Raw genomic sequence first — 25,206 nt, forward strand, 5'->3', positions numbered from 1 at the left:
ATGTTTGCACTAGCCATACATGAGTAGGACTTTTTTTTTTTCATTTGACTTATCTTTATGTTCTCATATCTTAACAAACACCTTGTATTTATTTATATTACATCTCTCAAGGCAACCATAACACTTAACAACCGAAAAGAAATACCAACTTAATGAAAAAAGAAGAAGCACATTGAGATGAGGATGTTAACATAAATGATTATGAATTAAAAAAAAATACTATTTACCTTATTTCCACAGAAATAATGTTCTAAGTGAAGGACCAATTAACACATCTGATTTATTCATCAACTGAAAAAATTTTACATTTTGGCCATTTGGATTGTTATAACCAGGTCTGTTATAATATTTTATTACTTAAATTAAAATTAACTTTTAAAATCATATGAAATATTATTAGTCTGCATAGTTTCTAAATGAATTGCACATAGACACTGTATAAATAAATTTTAAGTATTCAAATTGTTTAATAATTTTTTCTTAAAATGAGGGGTTGAAAATATTATTTGTTTTTGTCACAAAGTGGTTCAATAAATGATGCTGGGTAGTTTTAGCTTGAAAATTTGAATATTAAGTTAACATTAAAGTCTAGATTGTTTTTAATATAACAGTCATGCAATACAATTAATGTTTCCTACATAAAACAATGCTTTTTATGTACAATATTTTACTTAGGTTTCATTTCCCATCTGATAATATGGATGTGTTTTTAATTAAGCAGAAGACATTGTACTTTTTTTTTTTTTTTGTCTTTTTAGGGCCGCACCTGAGGCATGAAAGTTCCCAGGCTAGGGGTTGAATTGGAGCTGCAGCCACAGGCTTACAGCACAGCCACAGCAATGCTGGATCTGAGGCCACGTCTGCGACCTACACCACAGCTCATGGCAACATTAGATCCTTAAGCCACTGAGGAAGGCCAAGCACTGAACCTATGTCCTCATGGATATTAGTCAGATTCGATTCAGCTGAATCACGCCAAGAACTCCTCGAATATTTTTAATATAATCTATGTATTAAGTTATTAGTATTTTAAATACATTAATATGCATATTGTTTAAAATGGCTTAGCTAATTTGCACCAAAGACCTTATTTTAATATACACCAGTAAAATAATTTACTAATAAAAACACTAGTTGATTATAAAAGATCTTCCAATGAAGCACTTTTAAGTTCTTATTAGAGGAAGTTTCAAGAATTGAAATAAAACATTTGAATAATTGAATGATGACTGACCTGATAATCTGAGAAAGTTTTAATCTTAATGGAATTTCAAGGACTTTCTGATAATACTTTCGTTTCCTAATGTAGTGAATGAAACATATAAGTGGGTCCCAGTGTTTGATTCAACACTGGTCACTGACACATTAACTTTTATCTTCTATTCAATCAGGATAAGGGCAAAACAGCAGCAAATCTTTTTTTTTTTTTAATTCTTCTTCTTTTTTTTAGGACAAACCAATTCTAAAAGTGTGTTTGTTGCATCAATCTGAAATTCTCCTGAAGACTAAAGAAAACATCATATTTCTTTATGGAGAAACATTCAGAAACAAAAAAATATATTTGTTATTCAGTCATTAAAATCTCTCCCCTATGTGTCTGTTTTTCCCAGACAGAGCCAATATGGGTCTCCTCCTGCACCTTCACCCACACACATCCCTCTCCTCTTAACAAGTGTGCTGAGAGGATTTTCGATTATATGACATTTAATACTACGTCTTTTCAAGGAGTTTAAGTCAGAGGGAGAACTTCATAAAGGCTTACCCCATTTTTTGGAAAAGCAATCCATCCCAAGTCTCCCATGACAGTCCGTGAATCCAACAAATTCACTAAAAAAGAAAGAACACCAAAATGAATTAAGTATATAAAAATACATCACTATTTTCATAGTGTTATTAAAATTACATGTTGCTTATATAACTGAAAGTAGGTTAAGCATTCATTAGGATGGATGCAAGAGTTATAACATTATTAAGATGCAAGAGAATAAGTGATTTTGAATAACTATTTAGAGAACAATTACAGCAAAAATGTATAAAGAAATCATTACCCTAAGTGCTTCTTTTTCTTTTGTCAAACAAGAATCAGGGAAAAGATTGATAAGAAAAAGAAAAAAATAGAAGGTCCACAGAAAACCGTGAGGACCAGGGACACTTTTTTAAAGGCCCTAGGTCTTGGGATGAAGCTGTAGCCATCAAATTGCAGCTAAACATACTCTATTGTCTTCGGGAAAGCTGTTATGAAGCAATTAAGAAATGATTTGCATGAAACAGCAATAAACTATTCCAAGCTTGTATCATTTTTGTGATATTAACCAAAATCTGTAATCCAAATTGCAAATTTAAATAAGAAATAAATCTACACAACCTTAACCAAGCCTAGGAAACTGTAGCAGCTCTTGCGGTTGTTGCTTTAGTTCAGTGCCCACTGCCTTCCCAAAGGTATTTTCTACTTAGATATAACCATAGCCCAAAATGTGCTTTTTATATTAGCTACACTTTTTAAAGGCAGACTTCAGATGGGGCTGGATATCCTAAAATATTTGAAACTCCCAGGACAGAAGTTCAGATTTCATCACTGCTGAAGGAAGCCCTGGGAGACCGTGTATACACAACTGCACCCAGACGCACACTTACAAACATACACACCAACAGTTTATATTTCAACAGGTGCGCCTACAGTCCCTCTGAAATTAAGCAGCTTAAAAGGTGCTGTGTACTCAAAATGCTTTAGCTCTAGATTATAGATAACTATCTTTCAAAGATATGCTACCTCAAACAAATGGATCTACCGGACATCTGCGCAGCTGAACCACTTTGAATGACCATGCCATGGACCCAAAAGGGTAACAACTGGGTTTTCTACCTGCAAGTATATGCCTGGGATACTAAAGATTTAAAGGTTTAACAGCTGACAGACTGAGGAATGTGTTTTTACAAAACTTCTACAAGAAAACATAAGATAGGAGTTCCCATCATGGTTCTGTGGTTAGCGAACCTGACTAGTAACCATGAGGTTGCAGGTTTGATCTCTGGCCTTGCTCAGTGGGTTAAGGATCCGGCGTTGCCATGAGCTATGGTGTAGGTCGCAGACACAGCTTGGATCTGGCACTGCTGTGGCTCTGGCATAGGCTGGTGGCTACAGCTCCGATTTGACCCCTAGCCTGGGAACCTCCATTTTTCGTGGGTGCAGCGCTAGAAAAGATGAAAAGACAAAAAAAAAAGAAAACATAAGATAAAATTATCATGACCTATGAAATCAGGATCACAACTGAAATGGAAATTCTCTACATGCAATGGAAATTAGGTCCATTTAACCCTTATTATCCAGCATTTTATTTCCTATCACATATGCAAATATACACATCTTATATATTAAGGTAACAGTCTATATTAATTTATTAATATGAAAACAAATTTAAAAATTAAAAATTAAAAAATGGGTGTACAACTCAATACTGTAACATATACATAAACTTGTCTATTTTCCTCATGTTCTGAGCTCTTTCACTATAAAAATGCATGCTTAAATAATGTTTGTATCAACTTTAGCATACACAAATCATATTGGCTTTAGGCAATAAAAAAATAATTTGTGGGATTATGATTTTGTAGAGCAAACTGACCTAACTTAAAAACTACTATATTAGAATAGCAAAAACCCAAACCAAACAAACCAAAACTGTTTTACTCCCCCACTAACTTGGCAAATCACCAGTCACTCCGCTAAATCTAATTTTTCCAGGTAGATGCATACTCTTTTCTTTTCACTCTACTGTTGGCTTTTCTAGTTTCTATGGGAATAAGGCTATGTTAAACTTAAATGTCCTTGTCCTCATTTTAGTTTTTTTCTGGGGCACTAGGGCTGTGTCTAGACATGACTAAATATCAGGGGAGTGCAAAACCTAATCACTCTGTTTATTCATCTTTATAATTCACTTTATTCACCTTTGATATTGAGCAGCAGCTTATCTGTGTAGACTAGATAAAGTAGAGCAAATGAGCAAACTAAAGGCCTTCTACTATGATGGCAGTCACTGAACTTAGTCCTGTGCTGGCAAAATGATGTGAATTCTAGGAATTCATATAGCCTGCCATGAGAAATACAGCATGCGTTGTAGACCTCTTCATAATACATGCATCTTGAAACAGTCATTATTATCAATGAAGAGATTTCCAGGCATCTTTCTAAAATTTGGTTACCTTCATTTGAATTAACTTTTTAAAATTTTTAAAAAATTTTTATTATAGTTGATTTACAATATTCTGTCAATTTCTGCTGTCCAGCAAAGTGACTCAGTCATACATACATATATATATATATATATATATATAATCCTTTCTCACATTATTCTCCATCAAGTTCCATCTCAAGTGGCTAGATATAATTTGAATTGACTTTAATTTAAATTACTATTTTTACTCTTTTTTGGCTTAAAGATACATGTAAAAATAAATAAATGACCTCACAATACTAGCTTGGCTGTTAATACAATTTATTGGACATTTTCAATATTGAAATATGTTGCTAAACACATGAAAAGAACTACAACAAGAACGTTATCTTTCAATTGATCATCTTGTCTAAAGGTTGTTTTCAGATAAAATAGTTTAGGAGGTTTATCAGAAACACATGTATATTACTTTTCACTACTACTTGAAATTGCTTTTCTCCTAGAAACAGAAGATTTCATAAAATTCACAATGCAAAACATATATTTACATGTACCATTACTGAATTGACAATTGGGAAAAAAGAGAAAAATTAGGGATTTTAGGGAATTACCTGCAGACTACTATATTTTAATTATGTCCATATAATATTGAGGAAATTGGGATTCAATGCTTCAGGGAAAATAACTAAATAAAATTAAATCTGCATAATATCAGACAGATTGATACAGAGGGTGAGAGAGCTTTATAACACCTCCAAGCTTTGCACATGCTGCTCTAGCTACATTTGTGAATTGCTAACTTTTCATTTGTCCTTCAAAATGTATTTCAGTAAAAGTAAATAAATGACCTCACAATACTAGCTTGGCTGTTAATACAATATATTGGGAATTTTCAATATTGAAATATGCTGCTAAACACATGAAAAGAACTATAACAAGAATGTTATCTTTCTTTTGATAATCTTGTCTAAAGGTTGTCTTCAGATAAATAGACAATTTCAGGTAGAAGTGAAAAGTGACATACATGTATTTCCGATAAACCTCCTAAACTTGCCTTCTCCAAGACGCTACCTCTGATTTTCCATTTCCTACGTCTGGGTAAGGTAGTATTACTGAATATTTAATTATCACCTAATTCTAATCTCTGAAACATGGACTACACAGAATTATATTATTCTAATTGCACGGCTTCCTTAAAAGAACGCCATGTTTGACTCATGCCTATGAACCAAGCCTGCACTCAGAACAGTTGAATAGCTGTCTGTATTGTCAATGAATCATTTGGTCACTGGGCAGATCAGAATGTGGCTGAATCAACACACACCAGTGGTTCTCAAAATGGACATCTAATAACGTCTGGAAACATTTTCGATTGTCAAAAGTAGGGAGAATGTTTGCTGTTGACATCTTGTGGGAAGAAGCCAGGCATGTAACTGACTAAATATCCTTCAACACACAGCAAAACTTCTCCCGCCCCCAGGAAAGAATTATTTGGCTCAAATTTCACTAGTGCCAAAGCTGAGAAACCGTAGTATACACTTACGATGCTACTAGAAAATCTCTACTTTCCTAATTTCTTGTACAATGCATCAGCAGCATGTTCTTCATTAACAGAAGTTAACATAGTTTGAAGCATTCTTTATGAATCAAAATACTACTCCTATTTAAGGAAATGAAAGTAATAAACATTGGAGTCTTATTTAGAGAAAAAAATAAGAGTATTCTGAACAGCCAACAACTCTATTTTAGTAACCAATGTAACTACTGGTACAAGTGTTCTTATTTATGCTCCAATAATTCTCAACATCCATGATGGCATGAAAAAGCTCTATGCCACTGATACCAGTAATGTCTCCATTCTCCCCATTACTTATGCTACTGACATAAAATCCAGTTTAGACACAGCATACATATAAATGTGAATTTTTAGAATTTCCTTTTTCGATTTCATTACTGAATTTATTAAAAGGGGGTTTGGCAATAATGGAGCACAGTCACTCTGTAACTTCTGTGCTACAATTACAGTAATTAAATTGTTCTGAACAGTATATATGCTTGTTGTAAACTGCAATGAATACACAATGAGTATTGATCTTCATTGTACAACTTAATTAAAACTTGTCCAGGAGAAGCCACTAATGAATATAATTAGAGGAAATGTTTGATACCACAGTTACTCTGGAAGACATTAATTAGATATCAGAAATTTTATGGAAAATGTTTTTATTCTATTATTTATATTTTAAAATAAAGCCACACCATTAAACTGGGTGACAGCCTTCAAGGTCATTTTCCCTCTGCCACTGTATAATTACAAAGAAGATGGGCATATTGGTTGATACTCTAATCAGTAATTAAGAAGACTGATCCTCCAGGAGAAATAACTCTACAGAGGTCAATGAGTATTTAGGCTATTGCAAATTCCTAAAATTAATATAGGAAAAAGAAAGACTCACGCATACCGGACCTTTTTAGTATGCAAAAACTGGTTAACTGCCTAATCAAACAACAGATTATAATAGGAACTAATTCACACTAATCTTATGTCTGTTTTAATTTTATTACTACACACTAATAATTTTAATGCTTTCTTGGACAAACAGAGAAAAGCTTCTAAGAATTCACATTCAGAAAAGGCAGAGAGTTGCTAACTCATTCTTGTTGGGATTCAAGAAGGACAAGGGGAGGGCAGAATGAGGAAAATGGAATTTATACAAAAAGACTCCTAAGGCCTCAACTTCACACATTCTAATAATTAAGTATTAACTGGAGCTAATTATTCAAATATGCTCTTTAATGATTATAACTGTCAAATACTCATACCTTGCTGTGTATCACTCTGACTCCATTGATTCCTCTCTAAAATCTTGCTAATATTAGTCACAAAAAGCAAAAAAAAAAAAAAAAAAAAAAAAAATGTTATTGGATTTTCCAGAAACATAATGCATTCAGATGTGTTTTGAGATTGAAGTGTCAGAAGACTGCTCAAGGACACCTGGTCACCACCATCATGGGCAATACTTTGAAAGAATGTGTGATCCTTGGAGTTATTGTCATGGTGCAGCAGAAAAAAACCCAACTAGGAACCATGAGGTTTTGGTTTGATCCCTGGCCTTGCTCAGTGGGTTAAGGATCCAGTGTTGCTGTGAGCTGTGGTGTAGGTCGCAGATGCGACTTGGATCCCACATTGCTGTGGCTCTGGCATAGGAAGGTGGCTACAGCTCCGATTCAACCCCTAGCCTGGGAACCTCCATATGCCGAGGGTATGGACCTAAAAAGACAAAAGACAAAAAAAAAAAAAAAAAAAGAATGTGTGATCCTTAAAGGTAAAGCATGAGCCATAAGGCATATTCCTTTTTTTTTGCTTTTTTCTCATAGCTTTAATTAATTAATTAATTAATTTACCTTGCAGCCACCCCCAGAGCATATGGGAATTCCTGGGCCTGGGACTAAATCCAAGCTGCAGCTGTAGCCACAACGGATCCTTACTCCACTGTGCTGGACGAGGAATCAAACCTACACCTCCACAATGACCCAAATCGCTGCAGTCAGACTCTTATCCCACTGTGCCACAGTGGGAACTCCCATAAGACATATTCTTAATCTTATATTATCTGTCTTTTCTATGATCTTCACATTAACAAACACAATGATAATGGTAATCAAACCTCCAGTGTGAAGAGAGATAATCTGGATTAGTAGCACATAAGATGACATTCTTTAAAGGCATTGAATCAAAGTCTCATTGAAAAGACATTGTAGAGTTTTGATGGATGCTTTCTTATTGATTCCATATGACAATATCAGAAAAGCTACTGAATTCAATTACAGCACACATTTAACTAATCTGTGGGAATAAACCCCAGATATACAGCCGTCCAGCCTCTCTCCATGGTCCCACTCAGCACAGATGTGATTTCTTGCTTCTAGACTAAATTTTATAATTTGACAACTGCCGCAGGGAACAAAGAACAGTTGGCAAAAGGAATGCAGAGAAAGAGGACATGTGTTTCCCATTGGAAAAATAAATTTGTAAATTTGGTAAAAATTACGTTTTAGGTTTAGGGGTGTTGCATATTTTCCGGCATCTTTGCTTGAAAGCAAGAATCTATAATCAATTCTATTTCCACAGACAATGAGTGGGAGAGTCTTAATTTCTTTTTCAATTCCAAGCAACATAATTGTACAACCTTTTTTAGGGAAAAAAAAAAGGAAAAATACAGGGAAAGGGACTTATTCCATGTTTACTGTGCATCAGGTACTCTACTAGGCAATTTATATATGTTCTCACATTTAATGATCTCAACAAACTGAGATGATCAACAGAACACGGACAGTCTGCAGTCTCATTCGGCAGGGAAATGAAGGAAGCAAAAAATATGAGGCAACACCTGAAGCCTTCATTACAGACCATGAGCCTTGCTTATTGCTTTCCTCAACCAGGTACTTCACTTAGAAGTGAAGCCTGGAACACAGAATCTTTTGATTGCAGTGACCTTCCCAGGACATGCAAAGGCCATGAAGTAAGCCCTAAGTGTGGATGAATCTACTGTACACAAAACACGGCTGCCAAATATTGCTTGAGAATAATCTCACAACCTAGAAGACTGGTTGTGAAAACCTGTGATAATCATGTAGCGTGACTTCCTAATTTTCCTTATGTTTTGGCGGCATATGGTCATGACCCCATGGACACGCTCACCTGTCATCTTCAGTGACAACATATTTCTGTGGTTTTCTTTTCCTTTCTGGCTCTGTTTTTCCATTATAAGCTACTCTTTCTCTACAAACCCTTCAGACCTCGGCTTTGATCAATGCTCTGTTTTTGTAGACTATCTTTGCTCATCACTTTACACCAACAATTCCTGACCTAGACATACAGGAAAATCAAAAACAACCTTTCAGAAAGAACAAATGTCTTGGCACCAGCCCATACATACTGAATCAGACTATTTAGGATGGAGAATGGTTAGGATATGGATTTTGTGTTTGTTGGTCAGGCCTTTTAGAGGTGATATTAGCACATACCACTATGTAAGAACCCCTGCAGAGGAGTTCCTGAACTTCCAAGTCTTAGTTTGTAATGTAAACGTTAACAACCCCACAAAGCCATATATCTTGTCTATCTCTCTCTCCTGAAATTCCTACCAACCTATCAAAATGTCTGCTAGTTTAAAGCTACATTAATGACATCCAGTCATTCCAACTTCAACCTGTCCTCAAACCAACAAAGTATGTTCCTGAACAATGATAAAAAAATCCTCCCTCCATGTTCCCTATTTTGGTGAATGCAATGCTATAGAACCAGCTGTTCCATCTAGAAATCTGTGGGTCACCTCTGTCTTCCTGCACATTTACCCCCAAACTGAATCAGGAACCAAATCCCGCCAACTCTAACTCTATTCTGTGTAAAACTCTCTGCAGTATCTGCTGTTTCATTCCACAGCATAAGCAGTCCAGTCAAATCCCTGCCATAATTTTTAACTTGACAAACCTCCTAACTGGTTTCTCAGTAGAGGAGCATGATCCCTGAAAATGTCTACAAAATACTACATCCAGAAAGACCTTTCTAAGCCACCAGTGCGGTCACGTCACTTTCCTACTTCAAACCTTGTTGTGTCTTAATGTTTTTAATACAAGTTTCCTGGAATAATTGGTCTCTAGTTTATTCTCCAGTTTCATTCAGGCTTCCCCCCCTTTCACAATTTAGCACTGCTGAACTTATTTCAGTTCCAATTACATGCTCTTACTATTGATTCAGGTCTATCCAATGAGCTGTGAAGGTGATCTGCAAAGGAAAGGAGTTTTTATGAAAACATTAGAAAAGGAAACTCCTGGCTGCCTTGAAAGTTGCTGGGTAGAGGGGGTGTTTCCTGGAAGTGATGAAGCCATCTAGAGCAAGTAAGGAGATCAGCAGGAAAGCAAAGCCTACAGATTAGGGCTGGCAGAGGGAAGGGATGAGAATTATCTGGCTCCAAATAATATCATAGAGTGGCTAATCCATCTAAATTTGAAAATTGCCTCTCTTAGGACTTTCTGTTATATGGGAAATAATCAGATTTGCTGCTTAAGTCAATGCAGAAGTGATTGGCTGTTATTTGCAGAGGAAGATATCCTAGCTGACATATAATTGCTAAGCGGCAGAATTTGAAGGCAGACTCCAATCTCTTATTCCAAAAGTTTATTCTTCTTTTATCACATCTTGATACTTCCGACTTACAGGTATTTGACTTAAAGAATTCCAATGACACTTTAAGCTGATTTATTTAATGGAGTTCCCTTGTGGCTCAGCAGGTTAAGGATCTGATGTCGTCACTGCTGCCGCTCAGGTTGCAGCTGTGGGTTCAGTCCCTGGCCCCAAAACTTCCACATGCCAAGAACACAGCCAAAATGGAAAAAAAGGTCATTACAAACTGAATTACTTAAACTGTCAGATTTTTTATTTTCAAAGTGATATCAAAAATAGATGATTCTTGTCTTTTCAATCTTAGGACACTCATTAGTGAATACAAGCAATAATCATTGCCTTTGTTTGTTTCAAAGTACATTCACTTCTGCTCATTTTGTTCTTTTTGTTTCAAAATATTTTCATCATCATAAAGAAGTTTTAGCCACTGCTCTTTGAACAGTAAGCTGTTTGAACAGTCATACTATGAAGCACGTAACTCTGAAGGAAGTTAAACATCGATCAGAAATGTATGCTAAAAATTTTAAACTGCTGATATACTCTACCATTGTAAATTTCAGGGGAAGAGGGATTGAGATTTCATAACCACTGGTTAGCACATACAAAGTGTTTAGGCAAAGGTAACACTGAAATTCACAGATAGCAAAATTACGACTAATGAGCAGTCTGATCCATTCACAGCACACATGGTGTGAAAAGAGCCAACCATATGGTTTTCAGTGACTACCTTGTCAAGTGTGGTAACCAAACTTGTCTAATTTTACATATTGTTTTTATTCTAAAAAATCAAAATTAGATGACCTAACTGGCTTGAAAATCATTGTATTACAGAATACACTCACTCAAGTCCTGTTAAGATCCACACATAATATATGTAGATAACGTAGTATAAAGCTCTTCCTTACACAACACTGTAAATCCTCCACACCAGAAATCAACGGGCATATTCACAACTCCCTCTGAGAATGATTCACAGCATGGAGACTATTTGCTAGTCCTGTGGTTCTGGTTTGCTACTCTGAGGGCTTTTTTGTTGGAAGTGATTTTCCTTGTCGGCCACAATTCCCCTATTTGTAACAGCAGTGATTAAGATCAACAAAATTATATGTATCTTTAAGTAATATAAGATTATTAATATAATATTATTTCACCTAATCCTAACATGATCCTCTGGTATATTATTTTCTCCCTTTTACAGATATAGAAATTGAAGTTGAGAAAAGCTGAAGAGGGCAGTGGTCCAAGGTCAGAGAGCAAATAAGCACATAAAGAGAATCTAAATCCAAGTCTAACTCCAAAGCTCTTTCTCTTGTTTCTACAGCACACTTGCCCCAATATCTGACTTACTGAATCCAAAAGCTCTGCCCTTTGAAACACCTAATTTCTAAATACCAATGAGTTTTACTAAATCGCTATGGGTTTTTTTGTTGGTTGTCTGCTTGTTTGTTTCTATCTTTTTAGGGCTGCACTAGTGGCATATGGAAGTTCCCAGGATAGGGGTCAAATCAGGCTGCAGCTGCCAGCCTATACCACCGCCACAGCAACTTGGGATCTGAGCCACATCTGCAACCTATACCACAGCTCACAGTAACACCAGATTGTTAACCCACTGAGTAAGGCCAGGGATAAGAACCCGTGTCCTCATGGATACTAGCTGGGTTCATTACCACTGAGCCACGATGGGAATGCCTAAATCAGTAAGTTTTGAAAATCATGTTACAGAAGTTAGCATCTCCCATAACGCTCTTACAGTATTGTATACAGACTTTTCATCTAAACAGAGCAGACATTAGTTTTCCCTGGGGAAATCACAATTTAGCGTCAAATTAACAAAAGTAAATTACCAGATTTTGGAAAGCAAAAGGGTAATGATGAGACCCTGTTTCTTATTTTTTTAATTTGTTATTCATTATGCTTTAAGCATGCTAACTGGGGCAAAATAGGATATAAGTTTGTCAAAATTTACCTTGTCCTTAGATGTCAAAAAGCACATAAGAAAAGAATGTAAAATGTATGCAAAGCTGATTTTTTTGTCTGGAATGGATCCTTTCCCCACTCCCTAATTACCCCTAATGTTTGGTTGAACTATATCAAACTGCAAAACAATTTATATAATAATTAGCTTTTCAGCCTTCAGGGTAGGATAAATGATGATTAGATCTAACATGCACTAAAACAGACAAACTTGCACACAGTCTGTATTTTAAGGTGGTGGCATTTCCAAAAAAGAGTAAACAACTGGGTAGCCCAGAAGCCCTTTCTGTGAAAGGGAAAGAGACTCAAATTTCTGCTGACAACTCAAGTCATTATTTCCATGTCGTCTTGTGGCTTAGTTAAAATTGAAGTCTGACATAAACCCTAGAGAATAAGTCTTGGTTATCTAAAATGTAAAATAATTATATTACCAAGAAATTCTTGGATAACAATCACAAACTAGTCAAATATAAAGTGATACAGACAGAAGTACAAACAAATATCGTGCCCAATAATTTTAGGTGGCCGAATATAAACATTTTAGTACCCACCTCTCATTATCCTTTTCAAAATAATCTGCAGGATTCATGACAGAAGAAAAGTAATGTTTAAGTTAGTCTTTTAAAATACAATAAATTATGCATCTTTGCCAGGTATAAGATTGATGATCTAGTAGCAGTCATTTTTCCCTGATTAACCTGGTGCCTAAAATCTGTTTTTGGTCAAAATGTCAAAAAGTATTTTCACTTTTGGTTGGTATTGTAGCAGATGCTATTTGATGCTATTAATTTCTCACATCCTTTCTCTTTCTTTGGTATCATAATTTCACTTGTGTTGGAGTGGCAACATGACCCAGCACCAGACAATGGGTCAAGACGGGCATTAGCAAAAAATGATCATCATGGTTCTAGAATCGTAGCATCCACTGAATTTGGGAATCTTGTTACATAGGTCTGGCCAATGAGATACAAACAGAAATCTGCTGGCCAGTTTCTGGGAAAGTTTTGTTGTCCTAGCTAAATGATTCTTTTCTCTTTCCCTTCTTGTTCTGAATGGGATGTGATGCCCGGAGAGGCATCAGCCTTCTTGCAACCATAAGACGATAAGCTTGAGAGTAAAGTCACACAAGTCACAATGATTCCTGTTCTGATGTCATTAAGCCACCAGACATTTGCCCTGAAACTTCGTTCTCAAACATCTTTGTCTAAAGCCCTTAACATTTTAAGACACCATTGGACAGTTTCGCTATTATCTTCAACCTAATACAATCCCATGTAATACACATAATATACAAATAACTGAGGGAAAAGTCTAGCACACTGCTTTAACTTCTATTCAAGTTCTGTGGACACTTGCAATGAACGAAGGTTCATTCATTACACAAATATTTATTAAGCATCTATGTAAATACCAAGGATTGTTCCAGGTCTTAGGGATCCATCAGAGCGTAAAACAGGAAGTATCCTACTCATTTGTTCAACCTTCCAATTGCTTAGCCCTGAGAGTAGTTGAGTTTATCTGACTTGTGAAATAATCCTTGTGCATCCCCCAAGTCAGATTCTCTAGGGTATAATTATCTGAATTAAGATTTGCCACTCAGGGATACACACACACATATACACATACACAGTAAAAATGAATATAATATTATATTATTTAGGAAAATAAATATAAATCAAAGTATATACTTTGAGGATAAGTTCTGATATTTAATGCTCTTTCATTGATTATGTAATAAACAATACTTAGAATAATTTTGGACTCTGATATTTGTATTACAATCCCCTAACATTTTGTATGTCCTTATTGTGCATAGTGTTCTCTGATAATGATATATATTACCTTTAGCTTTAGTACATTTTCATATTCTCCTTTTTGAGATTAATAATAGAAAATATTTTATGTATTTTCTGAATGATGCATTTTTTTTTCAATGTTTTATTCAAGTGTGGTCTTTCTGCCCCTTGCACCAGAATCATGTACAATGCTTTTTAAAAATGTAAATCCAGGAGTTCCCATCGTGGCTCAGTGGTTAGCGAATCCGACTAGGAACTGTGAGGTTGTGGGTTCAATCCCTGGCCTTGCTCAGTGGGTTAAGGATCCCACGTTGCCATGAGCTGTGGTGTAGGTCGCAGACGCAGTTCGGATCCAGTGTTGCTGTGACTCTGGTGTAGGCCGGAGGCTACAGCTCCGATTCGATCCCTAGCCTGGGAATCTCCATATGCTGTGGGAGCAGCCTAAGAAATGGAAAAAAAAAAAAAGACATAAAAATGTAAATCCATTAGATGCTTCTAAAATTACAAAATTAAGATATCAGGTGGAGCCCAGGAGACCACATCTTATAAAGTCCCCACCACCAAGTGATCCTTATACACAGTTAACTTGAGTCAGACAATTTCAGAGCTGGGCTATGGCCTGTTCAATGAGGTGAATCTACCAATTGCACAGCCAGATTTTTGTGACAGTGTCAAATCTCAGTAAGAGTCTGGAAAAGCTAACTCTTAATCTTTGCATTAATACTGGTGTAAACTGGTACCACTCCTAGACCACAGACATCATTTTGAATAGGTCTAAGGAAGGGTTCTTTATTTTGTTTTGTTTTTTGTTTTGTTTTGGTGGGGCTGCACCTGCAGAATATGGAGGTTCCCAGGCTAGAGGTCAAATCAGATCTACAGCTGCCCGCCTATGCCACAGCCACGCAGGATCCAAATTGTGTCTGCGACCTACACCATAGTTCATGGCAATGGCAGACAGATCCTTAACCCACTGAGCAAGGCCTGGGATTGAATCCACAACCTCATGGTTAATAGTCGGATTTGTTTTCACTGTGTCACAACAGGAACTCCAGGAAGGGTTCTTTAACAGGGACAAAAGTCAGAATTATTTATGGAGGTTCTAAAAGTACAGATTCTCGGGTTCTAAACTTAACAGATTTCCATAGGACTTGCTTTAATGAATTCTGATTCAGTGAATGTAGGAGGTGCCAGACACAGTACATTTAATAATGTTTTGAGGTAGGCTCTGATAACTGCCTTTGGGTTATGAACCAACCATTGGTTTAAAGTAAACTTTACCATATATTATAATTTGTTTTTCAACTAGATTGTTAGAAAGCTACACATCAAGATCGCAGCACATTGATCTGTTATACATCATTCCTTTTATATTTTAACACAGCAGTTTTCACACAGAGCCCACAATGGCCCCTATAGTTCCAAAACGATGTCTCAGAGGCACAAGCTGATGAAGGAAGCGAGGAGGTTAAAACAGCCAGGAAACCTAATAACTCTGTTGTTATCTGCCTCATGTATTGGGCTCCCATAGTGACTTCTTTTGAATAAGAGTGTCTGCTGCTTAAAAAAAAAAGGGGAAATTTGAAAACCACTTCTAATATTTTGTCCTTGGCTTTCGACAATGACTTATATAAGAAACTATTAGATGAAAATCAGCTCTGCATATTTTGAAGACTGTGACGACTATTATTCATGGCTTGTTCAATACCCCAAACACAAAACAAGCCTATAACCAGCTTCTTTCAAACCCCAGAGTCAGGAAAAAAATGCTTTTTCCTGATGAACTGACAGGTTTTCTTCCAGGAAATGAGAATGGTGTACTTAAAGTTTACACCTAAGTTTTCTAGTCAACTGCTTTAGCATTGATGATAGTGAGATTTTTCTTGATATAGATTTTCTATGTTTCCATGTGTTTTTGCTTATATTATTCATATATTAATTGATTTTCTTATGAAACATGTGGTTTGTATACTAAAATAACATTCCTTCCTTCAAAAATGGTATGCATAAGTAGTATACAAATCACAAGACTTAGGTGTATTTAAATAAATGTAATCTTTACATAGTAGGTGCAACCAAGAGCTTCCACATCAAATACACCTGGTTTCTAGCCTATCAATTTATTTTTTGTGTGACCCAATGCAATTTACTTAATTTTTCCCCAAACCCAATCTCCCACCAACAAATTGAAATAATACCATCCAGCTCATGGGGTTGTCGTGATAATAAAAGGAGATCACATGGCAATAGTCTTCAGAGCAGTTATCATTGTCCCTCCCATTCAGAAGAAAAATTGAGATCAAAGAATTCTCAGCTCAGTAGAATACAGCAGTATTAACCCACTGATACTTCTGATGTATTTGTTAGAATTTCTAGAGTAAATAAAAATATCTGTTCCAGAAGGGTATTCAATTAAATATACTAATCAGACACTAGTTAGACTTAAACACACTAACCAGAAATTAACCAAACTATACTTAAAAAGCCATTATCATTCCATTTGAAGCTTTACCCTTTATAAACCTATTTTTTAGTGTTATTCTATTCACATGGTTGGTGGTATCGATCTTCCTGCTACTTTCTCTGCAATATGAAGAATTCCTACCAAGTTGTAAATCTAAAGTGCTTCATAAAGTGACAGTCTAAATTATCCAGGAAATCTAGAACAAATGAAAGAGTAAATCCATCTCCTCCCAAGAAATTGAAACCATTAAGAAACAGATGTTTTATATTAATTGTTTTTTCTAGAGGTAAAATTAAGTCATGCATAAAACAGAAAAAAATACTCTATGTTGTCTGATTGTGGCTCAAGTCATATGAATTCTGAGAACTTAAAAGAAGAGGAAAAACAGTAGTTGATTAAATCACAAAGAGACAGTGACCACCGGACATATTTATTTCCTAGCAGTTTGCAAATCTCAGTACAACTATCCTCTCAATGATACTTTCGGTAAATCTAAAATAAAGTATTCTACTGCCAAATTTCTTGGTATAAACTTGTTTTGGTTGACAAATCATAAACTATTTAGTTGGCAACATCTCAGTTTAGAGTAATACCAGAGATTCTAAACTTTATTAGTTATGAATCTGGCAAAAAAATAAAAGCTATATTTGGGCTCTTCCAGAGAACGCAGTAATGTGGTGAGACTGGGTGTGTTTAAAAGCAGTATCTTTAGGAGTTCCCGTCGTGGCGCAGTGGTTAACGAATCCGACTAGGAACCGTGAGGTCGCGGGTTCGGTCCCTGTCCTTGCTCAGTGGGTTAACGATCCAGTGTTGCCGTGAGCTGTGGTGTAGGTTGCAGACGCGGCTGGGATCCCGCGTTGCTGTGGCTCTGGCATAGGCCGGTGGCTACAGCTCCGATTCAACCCCTAGCCTGGGAACCTCCATATGCCGCGGGAGCAGTCCAAGAGATAGCAACAACAACGACAAAATGACAAAAAAAAAAAAAAAAAAAAAAAAAAAAGCAGTATCTTTAAATAAACAAAGAAGTTACTTAAGACCATTATTCCTTAAACATAAATTTATAGGGTGTAGCATAGTTTACTGATACATACGGAGTATCAGGCATTGGGATTGGCTCTCAGTGAGTTTACAGACAGGTAAAGCTTTCTTCATATTGATGCATTTGGTAAATGCAAGGAAAAAATAAAAGCCTACCAGTTTTCTAGGAATTAACTTGCTCTGGTTGGCAAATCATCATACTACCTCTGTTAGTAGGAATGTCTCAGTTCAGAAGAGAACTTTTCCTCCAGTTAATTTTTAGTTTTTACAGGGATTTCTGTTATTATCAAATATCAGAAATGTATAAACAAAGGAAAACTCAATTCCAGCTCAGGGTGATATGCTACACATGAAAAAAAATGGGTACACAATACTGGGCAATGGGGAAGGGGTATAAAGATCAAGATCAAGTTTAGGTGAAGGAAGGAGCTTCCTACCGAGCACAGCCCCCCTGCCCCAATCCAACTGCACCTTGAGCAGCGCTCTGCCACAGGAGCTTGGAGTGCTGGGTCCAGGAGGGAAGTGGCAGGAGAGGTGGGGCAGAGGCAAATCATTGAGAGCTCTGCTCTCAGGCTCAAGGAGTTCAGATTTTATCCTGAGGGCACTGGAGAGCCTTTGAAGGGTTTACCCAGGGAGTAAACAAGGACTGCTTGAGCAATTGAATTGAAGTCAAGTGCTTTTCTTGTGCTATTTCCATTTACAATAAATATTAGACAGTACTCACTAACTACTGTAGAGAATTAGACCCTGCTAAATGTCAGAGTGCCAACCCACACGACTTTTTTAGCACATGCAATATTCACTTTCTGAATGCTTACTGCGCAACGGAATTTTTACAAAACACTTGACTGATGTGAACCCAATCCTTACAACTCTGAACTGTATTAATATTCCCATTTCACAGAGAAAAAAAAACAAAAACAAAAAACCTCACAGATACAGGGAGGTTTTCTAGCTTTCTAGATTTTCAAGGTCACAAAGCTCATTGTGGCTCAGCCAGACTCCAGACCTGTGCTCTCACCATCTCACCATCTGCCCCACTGCTTCCTACAGCAAAACACTGATTCTGCAGCCATGAGACTTTGAAACTAGTTCTGATTTTTTGCTAGATCAAATTTTCTTGGTTTAGTTCCTTTGTTTGTAGCAATGATTTTTCTAATCTATCCTACAGGATTTTTTGTTTGTTTTTGTTTTTTAATGAGATTCTCCTGGAATAAGGTAGGTCAGCACATTTTGTAAACTATAAAGCATTTTAATAATATAAGCTACATAAAAGTGATTATAAAATATTTAATATAACATGTATATTTAAAAAAGCACGTAAAAGGTCGCCTTGGATAGGAGACCAAAAGTGAAAGAATTTTCCACTGAACCCGCCAAACATTTCAAGTATCCTCACCTGCTACAAAAGTCCTGTTGCCTAAAAATACAATGTCATGAGTTAAGGCAAAACTTTATCTTCAGAACTGCCCTCCATTCCCAATAAAGCAAGAGGTAGTGGTCAGCAACAGACAATAGATTCTGGGTCTCTACAGGCAGGTCTACAGTATAACCTGGGCTAGGGATTGAGCACAGGGTTGCTTATACATGGAAGTAACAGAAAACAATTTAAAAACTGAAAAATACATGGCCTAAAATAAAAAAAGAATTAACTGCAGGATGAGATCTTGCCTTGTGCTGAGGGGTTCTAGGCAATGAAGAGCGGGGATGTCAACTGGGGGTCAATCAGTGTGTAAGAGCCCATGACGAGATCAGGTGTTTAGTGAGAGGGGAAAAAAAAATAGTGGTAGGAGCGAACATGAACATGAGAACAAATATCCTCAGGACTCCCCATGAATTTTTGCATGTACTTTTAAATCACTTCCCACTGTCTGTGGGGTGGGCCATCACTTGCCTGGGAGCAGGAGTAACTGGATACCTGAAGGAATTGAGCCAACAGCCTCCCCTTCTGGAGAGGAGCTGAGAAGAGCAGTGCTGGAGTCTGTCTGTGTGGATTTCATGTAAAGGTCTGCCACTTTGGATCTGTAACCTTGGGCAAGATGGTTAACCATTCCCTGCCTCAGTTTCCTCATGTGTAAAACAGAATAATACTAATAATAAATATTAATTATTATTATTTCCTGGGCTTGTTTAGAGGAAAACAAATCAGTGTCTATGTAAACCTTTTAAAATGATGTTTGGCACATGGCATATCAGTAATGACAGTAGCTATAATTACTGTATACGGGTGGGTGCACTCATGCATGCAAATACACCCATACATGTCACATGCAGCTCTAAATACAATGCACCGTGAACTTCCTTCTACCTATGTTACCTACATAAAAAAGGTAAGCCTTCAAAAAACTGTATCAAAACCTTTATAAAAGCTCAGTTATATTCCTAAGTCATGTTTTAAACTAAATATAATTGAACAAATCAGAAAACTGTATATTTCAAATTAAAACAGAGGTGTCAAATTATAGTGTCAGACATCTGTTTTCAGGAAACTTAAGGATTTAGTTCTCTCAATTATCCACTTTCAGTAGCATTATATAGGTAATTTAAAATATGTATTATTTAATATATATAACAATAAGTATAATATTTAATATATAACATATACTAGTTCTAAATATCCAAAACATTTGAAGCTATCTCTCGATACGGTCTGTGGCTAATAAGAAACATGTGACCTCTACGTGAGCTAAAATGAGGTAAAAGACAACATTTGCAACCCCTGATCCCTATACTGATTTGCCCTTTATTTCCTAATCAAATCCCAGAATTCAATACTAAATAATTAGGAAGCTAGCTGAAAATTAGGACAACATCATGTGGTTGATTTTTGTCTTTGATAGCTCTATGGAAAATTTGCATACGCAATTTGGTTAGATTGTTTTCCTGCCCCAGATTCCCTTTAATCATCCAATCCAAGGAAGACAATAACCTGTGATTCTGAAAGCTTATCTCAAATACCCCATATTTAGTAGAGGGAAAACCACTGGGACTAACATTTGTCATATATCTGTTTTGCTCTAGGAATTTTACTAAGCAACATATACACTGCACATTATTTTATTTTCACAACCACCCTATGAGAGTGTGTTAACCCTTAATTTTAACTATGTGAATCTGAGGTGGATGGTTCAAGAACACATCACTAATATAGGGCAGAGCTCATTTCACAGTCTTTAAAGGCCTCCCTTCTGCACTACCCAGTGAGAGGCAGTTATCCTGAAGTTAATTAAAATTAAGCCCTCCTGTGATGTGGGCTGCTTTGGCACCGAGGCGTCAGCAAAGTGTTCCTAAGTCATTTCTACTATACTTACAAAACTAAAATATTTTTGAATTTCTTAAGGACGATTACTCACATAATATAAACTTAAATCCACAAGACTGCAGCACTGACAGTTTTCTTTTATCCTAGTCCATACCCAGCGAGTGAAGTGTAACGTACAGACTGGGCAGAGTTTTAACCAGCTACGCTCCCTCAACTCATACACATGTAGTGCAGTGCTCACCAATTAGAAAATGATCTCATTTTGCTTGTTCTCCACAGCAACAAATATGAAGTAGTACCATAATATAGACAAAAGAACTGAGGTTAAAAAAAAATAATAACAAGACAAAGGTCTGCAGAAGTCAAAGGTAGTGCAAAAAACCCCACAAAATACAAAAAACCCCAAACCCCAAAACAAAACTAGCTTCTTTTTGAGTTTCAAAGTGAGAGGTTTGGTTTGGTTTTTTTCTCATTTATTTTTCCATAATTCCATACCATCTAATCCTTTACTTGCTTTGTTTTGCAGGCTTGAATCAAAAAACTCTGACTCTAAATCTGCAAGATTAAATGGTCCAGCTGCTGTTGCTGCCCATCCCCCTTCCAGAAAAATACGATGGTTTGAAACTAGACATGGTTAAAATCCCTCAGACACAGCATTTCTCAAGTATTCTCTACTTTTCTCAGAAGCCTGGTTGTACCCCTTTTAGGACACCCATGACAGCATCACTACACTGCCTAGCTGGTGTGCAGGGAGAGGAGAGGGACTGTCACCTTGCCCAGAACGGGGCACTTGCCTCAGCTGCCCAGCTAGAGAGCAAGGCCAGGGCTCTGGAGGAGAGCTGCAACTTGGTTCACAGTGAGAAGGCCTGCTGGGGACCACTGGTCCGAGCATCCTAGAGCGGGAAGGGACAGCCAGTGCAGCCAGTGCAAAGTAAATAAGTGAGCCATCCTGTAAGAAATGCAAAACTGACAAAGACACCTAAGCTCTTGTACTTCGGACTTACACATCAAGTAAAACCAGCTATAATGGAAAAAATAAAAATCATTATAAAAAAAGAATCAAGTAAAAAATATATAACTCCCTTTGATACAATCCAGTCTTTACCTTAATGGACTGGGTCCCCTGATTTATTTAACAGAAGACTCTATATATAGTCTGATCACCCCAATTGAAATCTTCTTGGGGAGTGCTGGAAGTCACCTGCCTGGATGGGTTTTTACCTTCTTCTCTAGATTTGACATTGCATAAACGGAGTATCTGACAAGGGAGGGAGGAGAGAGGAAGGAGGGAGAGAAAGAGAAGTAGAAAAGAAGGAAGAGAGGGAATGAACGAGAAGGAGAGGGAAAAGGGAGATGCGACAGATGACAATAAGAGTGTGAAATTATTACAAGAGAAAAAAGACACTACCCATCTCTGAGTAAGAGAACAGACTGTATTTTCTCTAAATCTTCCAATACTTAGCGGGAAACAGGCTTCCAAGTAGGAACATTTTCTCACAAAGCATATGCAAAATATTTCAACCCTCCGGTTTTGGCTCTTCGATTTTTTTTTTTTTTAACCAGATCATTTACTTAAACAGAGTTATGAGCCCAGTTTAGTTAGAAGCGAAGACGTGTCTGATGGATGGAGAAGATAGCCTGGGCAGTAGTCCAGCAACTATAACAGAATTAGCATCATCACAGACACTTTAATCCCAATTATTTAATCTGCGGGGTGCCTAATGCCACAAGTATTTGGCATGACTCAACCAAACTGCCGAATTTACAGAGAAATAGAAGAAAAAAAGAACTAAATGGATGAAATAAAATGAACTGGAGTTGTTGGTTTGTTTTTTTTTTTTTTTTTTCCCACTAGGCTGGAATTTATATCCTCAGAGTCAGTAAAAACAAAATGTAAAATTAGAATGTGTGCGACCACTCAAGTATGCTATTTTTCTAATAACATAAAAAATAAAACAAAATAAAACATCACTATGAATATCTAGTTCATAGTGATGCCATCTTGACATCTTTCCCCACTCTCTTCCAGCTTAACTGTGACCTTAACACACACCCAGAACAGGTTGCTCCATCAGGCCAAGTTACTGTACTCTTCTCACTAAAGGCACAACAATTAAAGCCATGAATATTGAGTTACTGAGAGATGCAGAGGAAAGAATGCATGATCTAGGGTCCACAAGGTTCTGTATGTTCTCCAACAGTTTAAGAAATTAGTTAAATAACGTTAATGAAGTAACACATAAACTGACCAGAGACTAAAAGCTGTGCAAACTACAGGGGAGGAAAAAAAAAAAAAGGAGCTGGATTTATGAACAGAGCTTACTAAGGTTTTCCTTAACTGAATACATTGTTAATGGGAGAGTAAAGATAAAACTCACACTTTTAGAGGATTTTCAGGCATTTTTTTAAATGATAGGAATGACTCCTTATGGATTCTTTAAATTGCTAAAGACAAAAAAATTATTAAAAATTCTACTAACATTAAACGGCAGCTAGGTGTCATCATGCCAACCACATAGTTTTCAAAAAGTCCAAGCTGTGTACCAACTAAATTATGGTTTTATTTTATGACTGTAACACCTGGAATTCTCATTAGAGATTCTATTATGACAAATTTGAGCTTTTAAAAAATACACATACAAAAAGAGAAAGGCCCTAAATTCCCACACATTTCACCAGATACAATTCAAATTCTTATGCACTTTACAGTATTCTTTTTCTTTCTTTATCTTTGCCTTACACTAAACACATTATACTGGCTAAGAATTTTTTAAGATAGTAATAAAATACATTAAAAGGGAATGAAAAAATATCTATTTCTCATGATATTCATTGATCAGAATTATGTTTTAAATCATTCAACTGTGTTTTCTATTGTCATTTAATATGAATTTGAAATTAGACCCACCTCTTATTTTATATGATCAGAATAAATGAAATGAATAAAGCCTATACATGTGAAATCTATAGTGTTAGAAAAAAGATGTCAATTCCATCTTTTTTCCGATTACAATCAAGTTTTAATACTCAAGAATACCTATACTACCTATTTTTAATTCAATTTATAAATAGCTATTTCATAAGGTATGGCATCAGTGATCCTACCATTTTTGTGGAAAATTCTTTGTTACAACACCTTGCATATGTTACCAAATGTATTATAAAACTGAGCTATTGTTTGAATTTTGGATTTTAAATTCTTAAACACTTTCTTTTTCAAAAGTAAATTTTTGTCTTGTTCAAACACCTTAAAATCCTCTAAATAAACAAATGTCTAGAAAGTCAGAATCTAAAATGAGAAATTAAATCTATGACAAAGGGAAGCTAAGTACTCATGCTAATTATTTTGAAAGTTAAAAACCAAATTTTAAAAATGGATCATTTATATTTTGATTTAAACATTTTCAGTGGCACTGATAATTCAGAAAGGATTTTCACATTGAATAACTGTCAAATATTCCAGTTTTCTAATTGCTATATAGTGCTTTTAAAGATATTATGAACAGATCAGAGAATCTCCTGTTATTCATTTCCTATATCAAATATATCTTACTAAATAAATCTATTTTTCTTATTACTTTAAAGTTATGTACTATTAAACTTTTTGTGAAAAAAATGAACTCTTTTAACTTGTGTCTACAAAGCCTTTAGAATTAATTTTTAAGCTCCCTTTGTATACATTCAAGAAACACAAGTCTATCATTTAGTCTATGAGAGAGCAGATGATAAATTTACTAATGTCAACTAAAATATCATTATGTATGTTTAGGTATGCAATAGAATAGGATAATTCCTTTGAAGCCCTCCCTAACCAATTGATTATATAAATTTTGATAAAATAACTAAATATCTATTTACCCAGTAGAGCATGTAAGTAGGAATTGTTATGCTCTATAGAAAAATACATACTCACTAGAGATATTAGAACAGCAAGAATCATTGAGTCTCTAAGGTAACAATCTACATTTTTAGCTCTGGTATTGTTTTTATAGTTAAAAGTCACTCTTTCTGAAAAGAAAACAAAAGGACAAATACTGCAAACAATTATTAATGATTTATAAGCAAGGCTGGCTATTCCAACTTCAGTTAATTTTGATTTGTTAAAACTATTGTAAAAGTATTTTAAGATTATAAAAACGACAATCATGTTTGAGTAATTAGATACTGCTTACTAACTTAAGTGCAAGTTGTTCATTAATAAAATTAAAATATATCTGCTAATTTAAATTGAAAAAACGAAGTATAAAGAATTACAACACTTTTTTCAGTAGTTCTTCAAGATACTAACAGCACATTTTTCTTTTTTTAAAAAGGAG

At 35.8% G+C, this 25,206-nt stretch overlaps 1 protein-coding gene across 16 annotated transcripts in view; it reads right to left on the minus strand.

Annotated features, from left to right (window-relative positions):
• The window catches only part of EPHA5 (EPH receptor A5), a 319,713-nt gene that overhangs the window by 289,264 nt on the left and 5,243 nt on the right, over nt 1-25,206 (minus strand). For all 16 annotated transcript variants that reach the window (XM_021101384.2, XM_084973910.1, XM_021101383.2 and 13 more), the window contains exon 2: nt 1,763-1,827. In XM_021101384.2, coding sequence (XP_020957043.1) covers nt 1,763-1,827 — 65 coding nt within the window. The remainder of the gene's footprint in view (nt 1-1,762; nt 1,828-25,206) is intronic.

Source organism: Sus scrofa, chromosome 8, assembly GCF_054392235.1.
Source record: "Sus scrofa isolate SSC_HxYL_T2T_F1_AM1 chromosome 8, Sscrofa_HxYL_maternal_Yorkshire_Landrace_v2.0, whole genome shotgun sequence".
NCBI classification, from domain to species: domain Eukaryota; kingdom Metazoa; phylum Chordata; class Mammalia; order Artiodactyla; family Suidae; genus Sus; species Sus scrofa.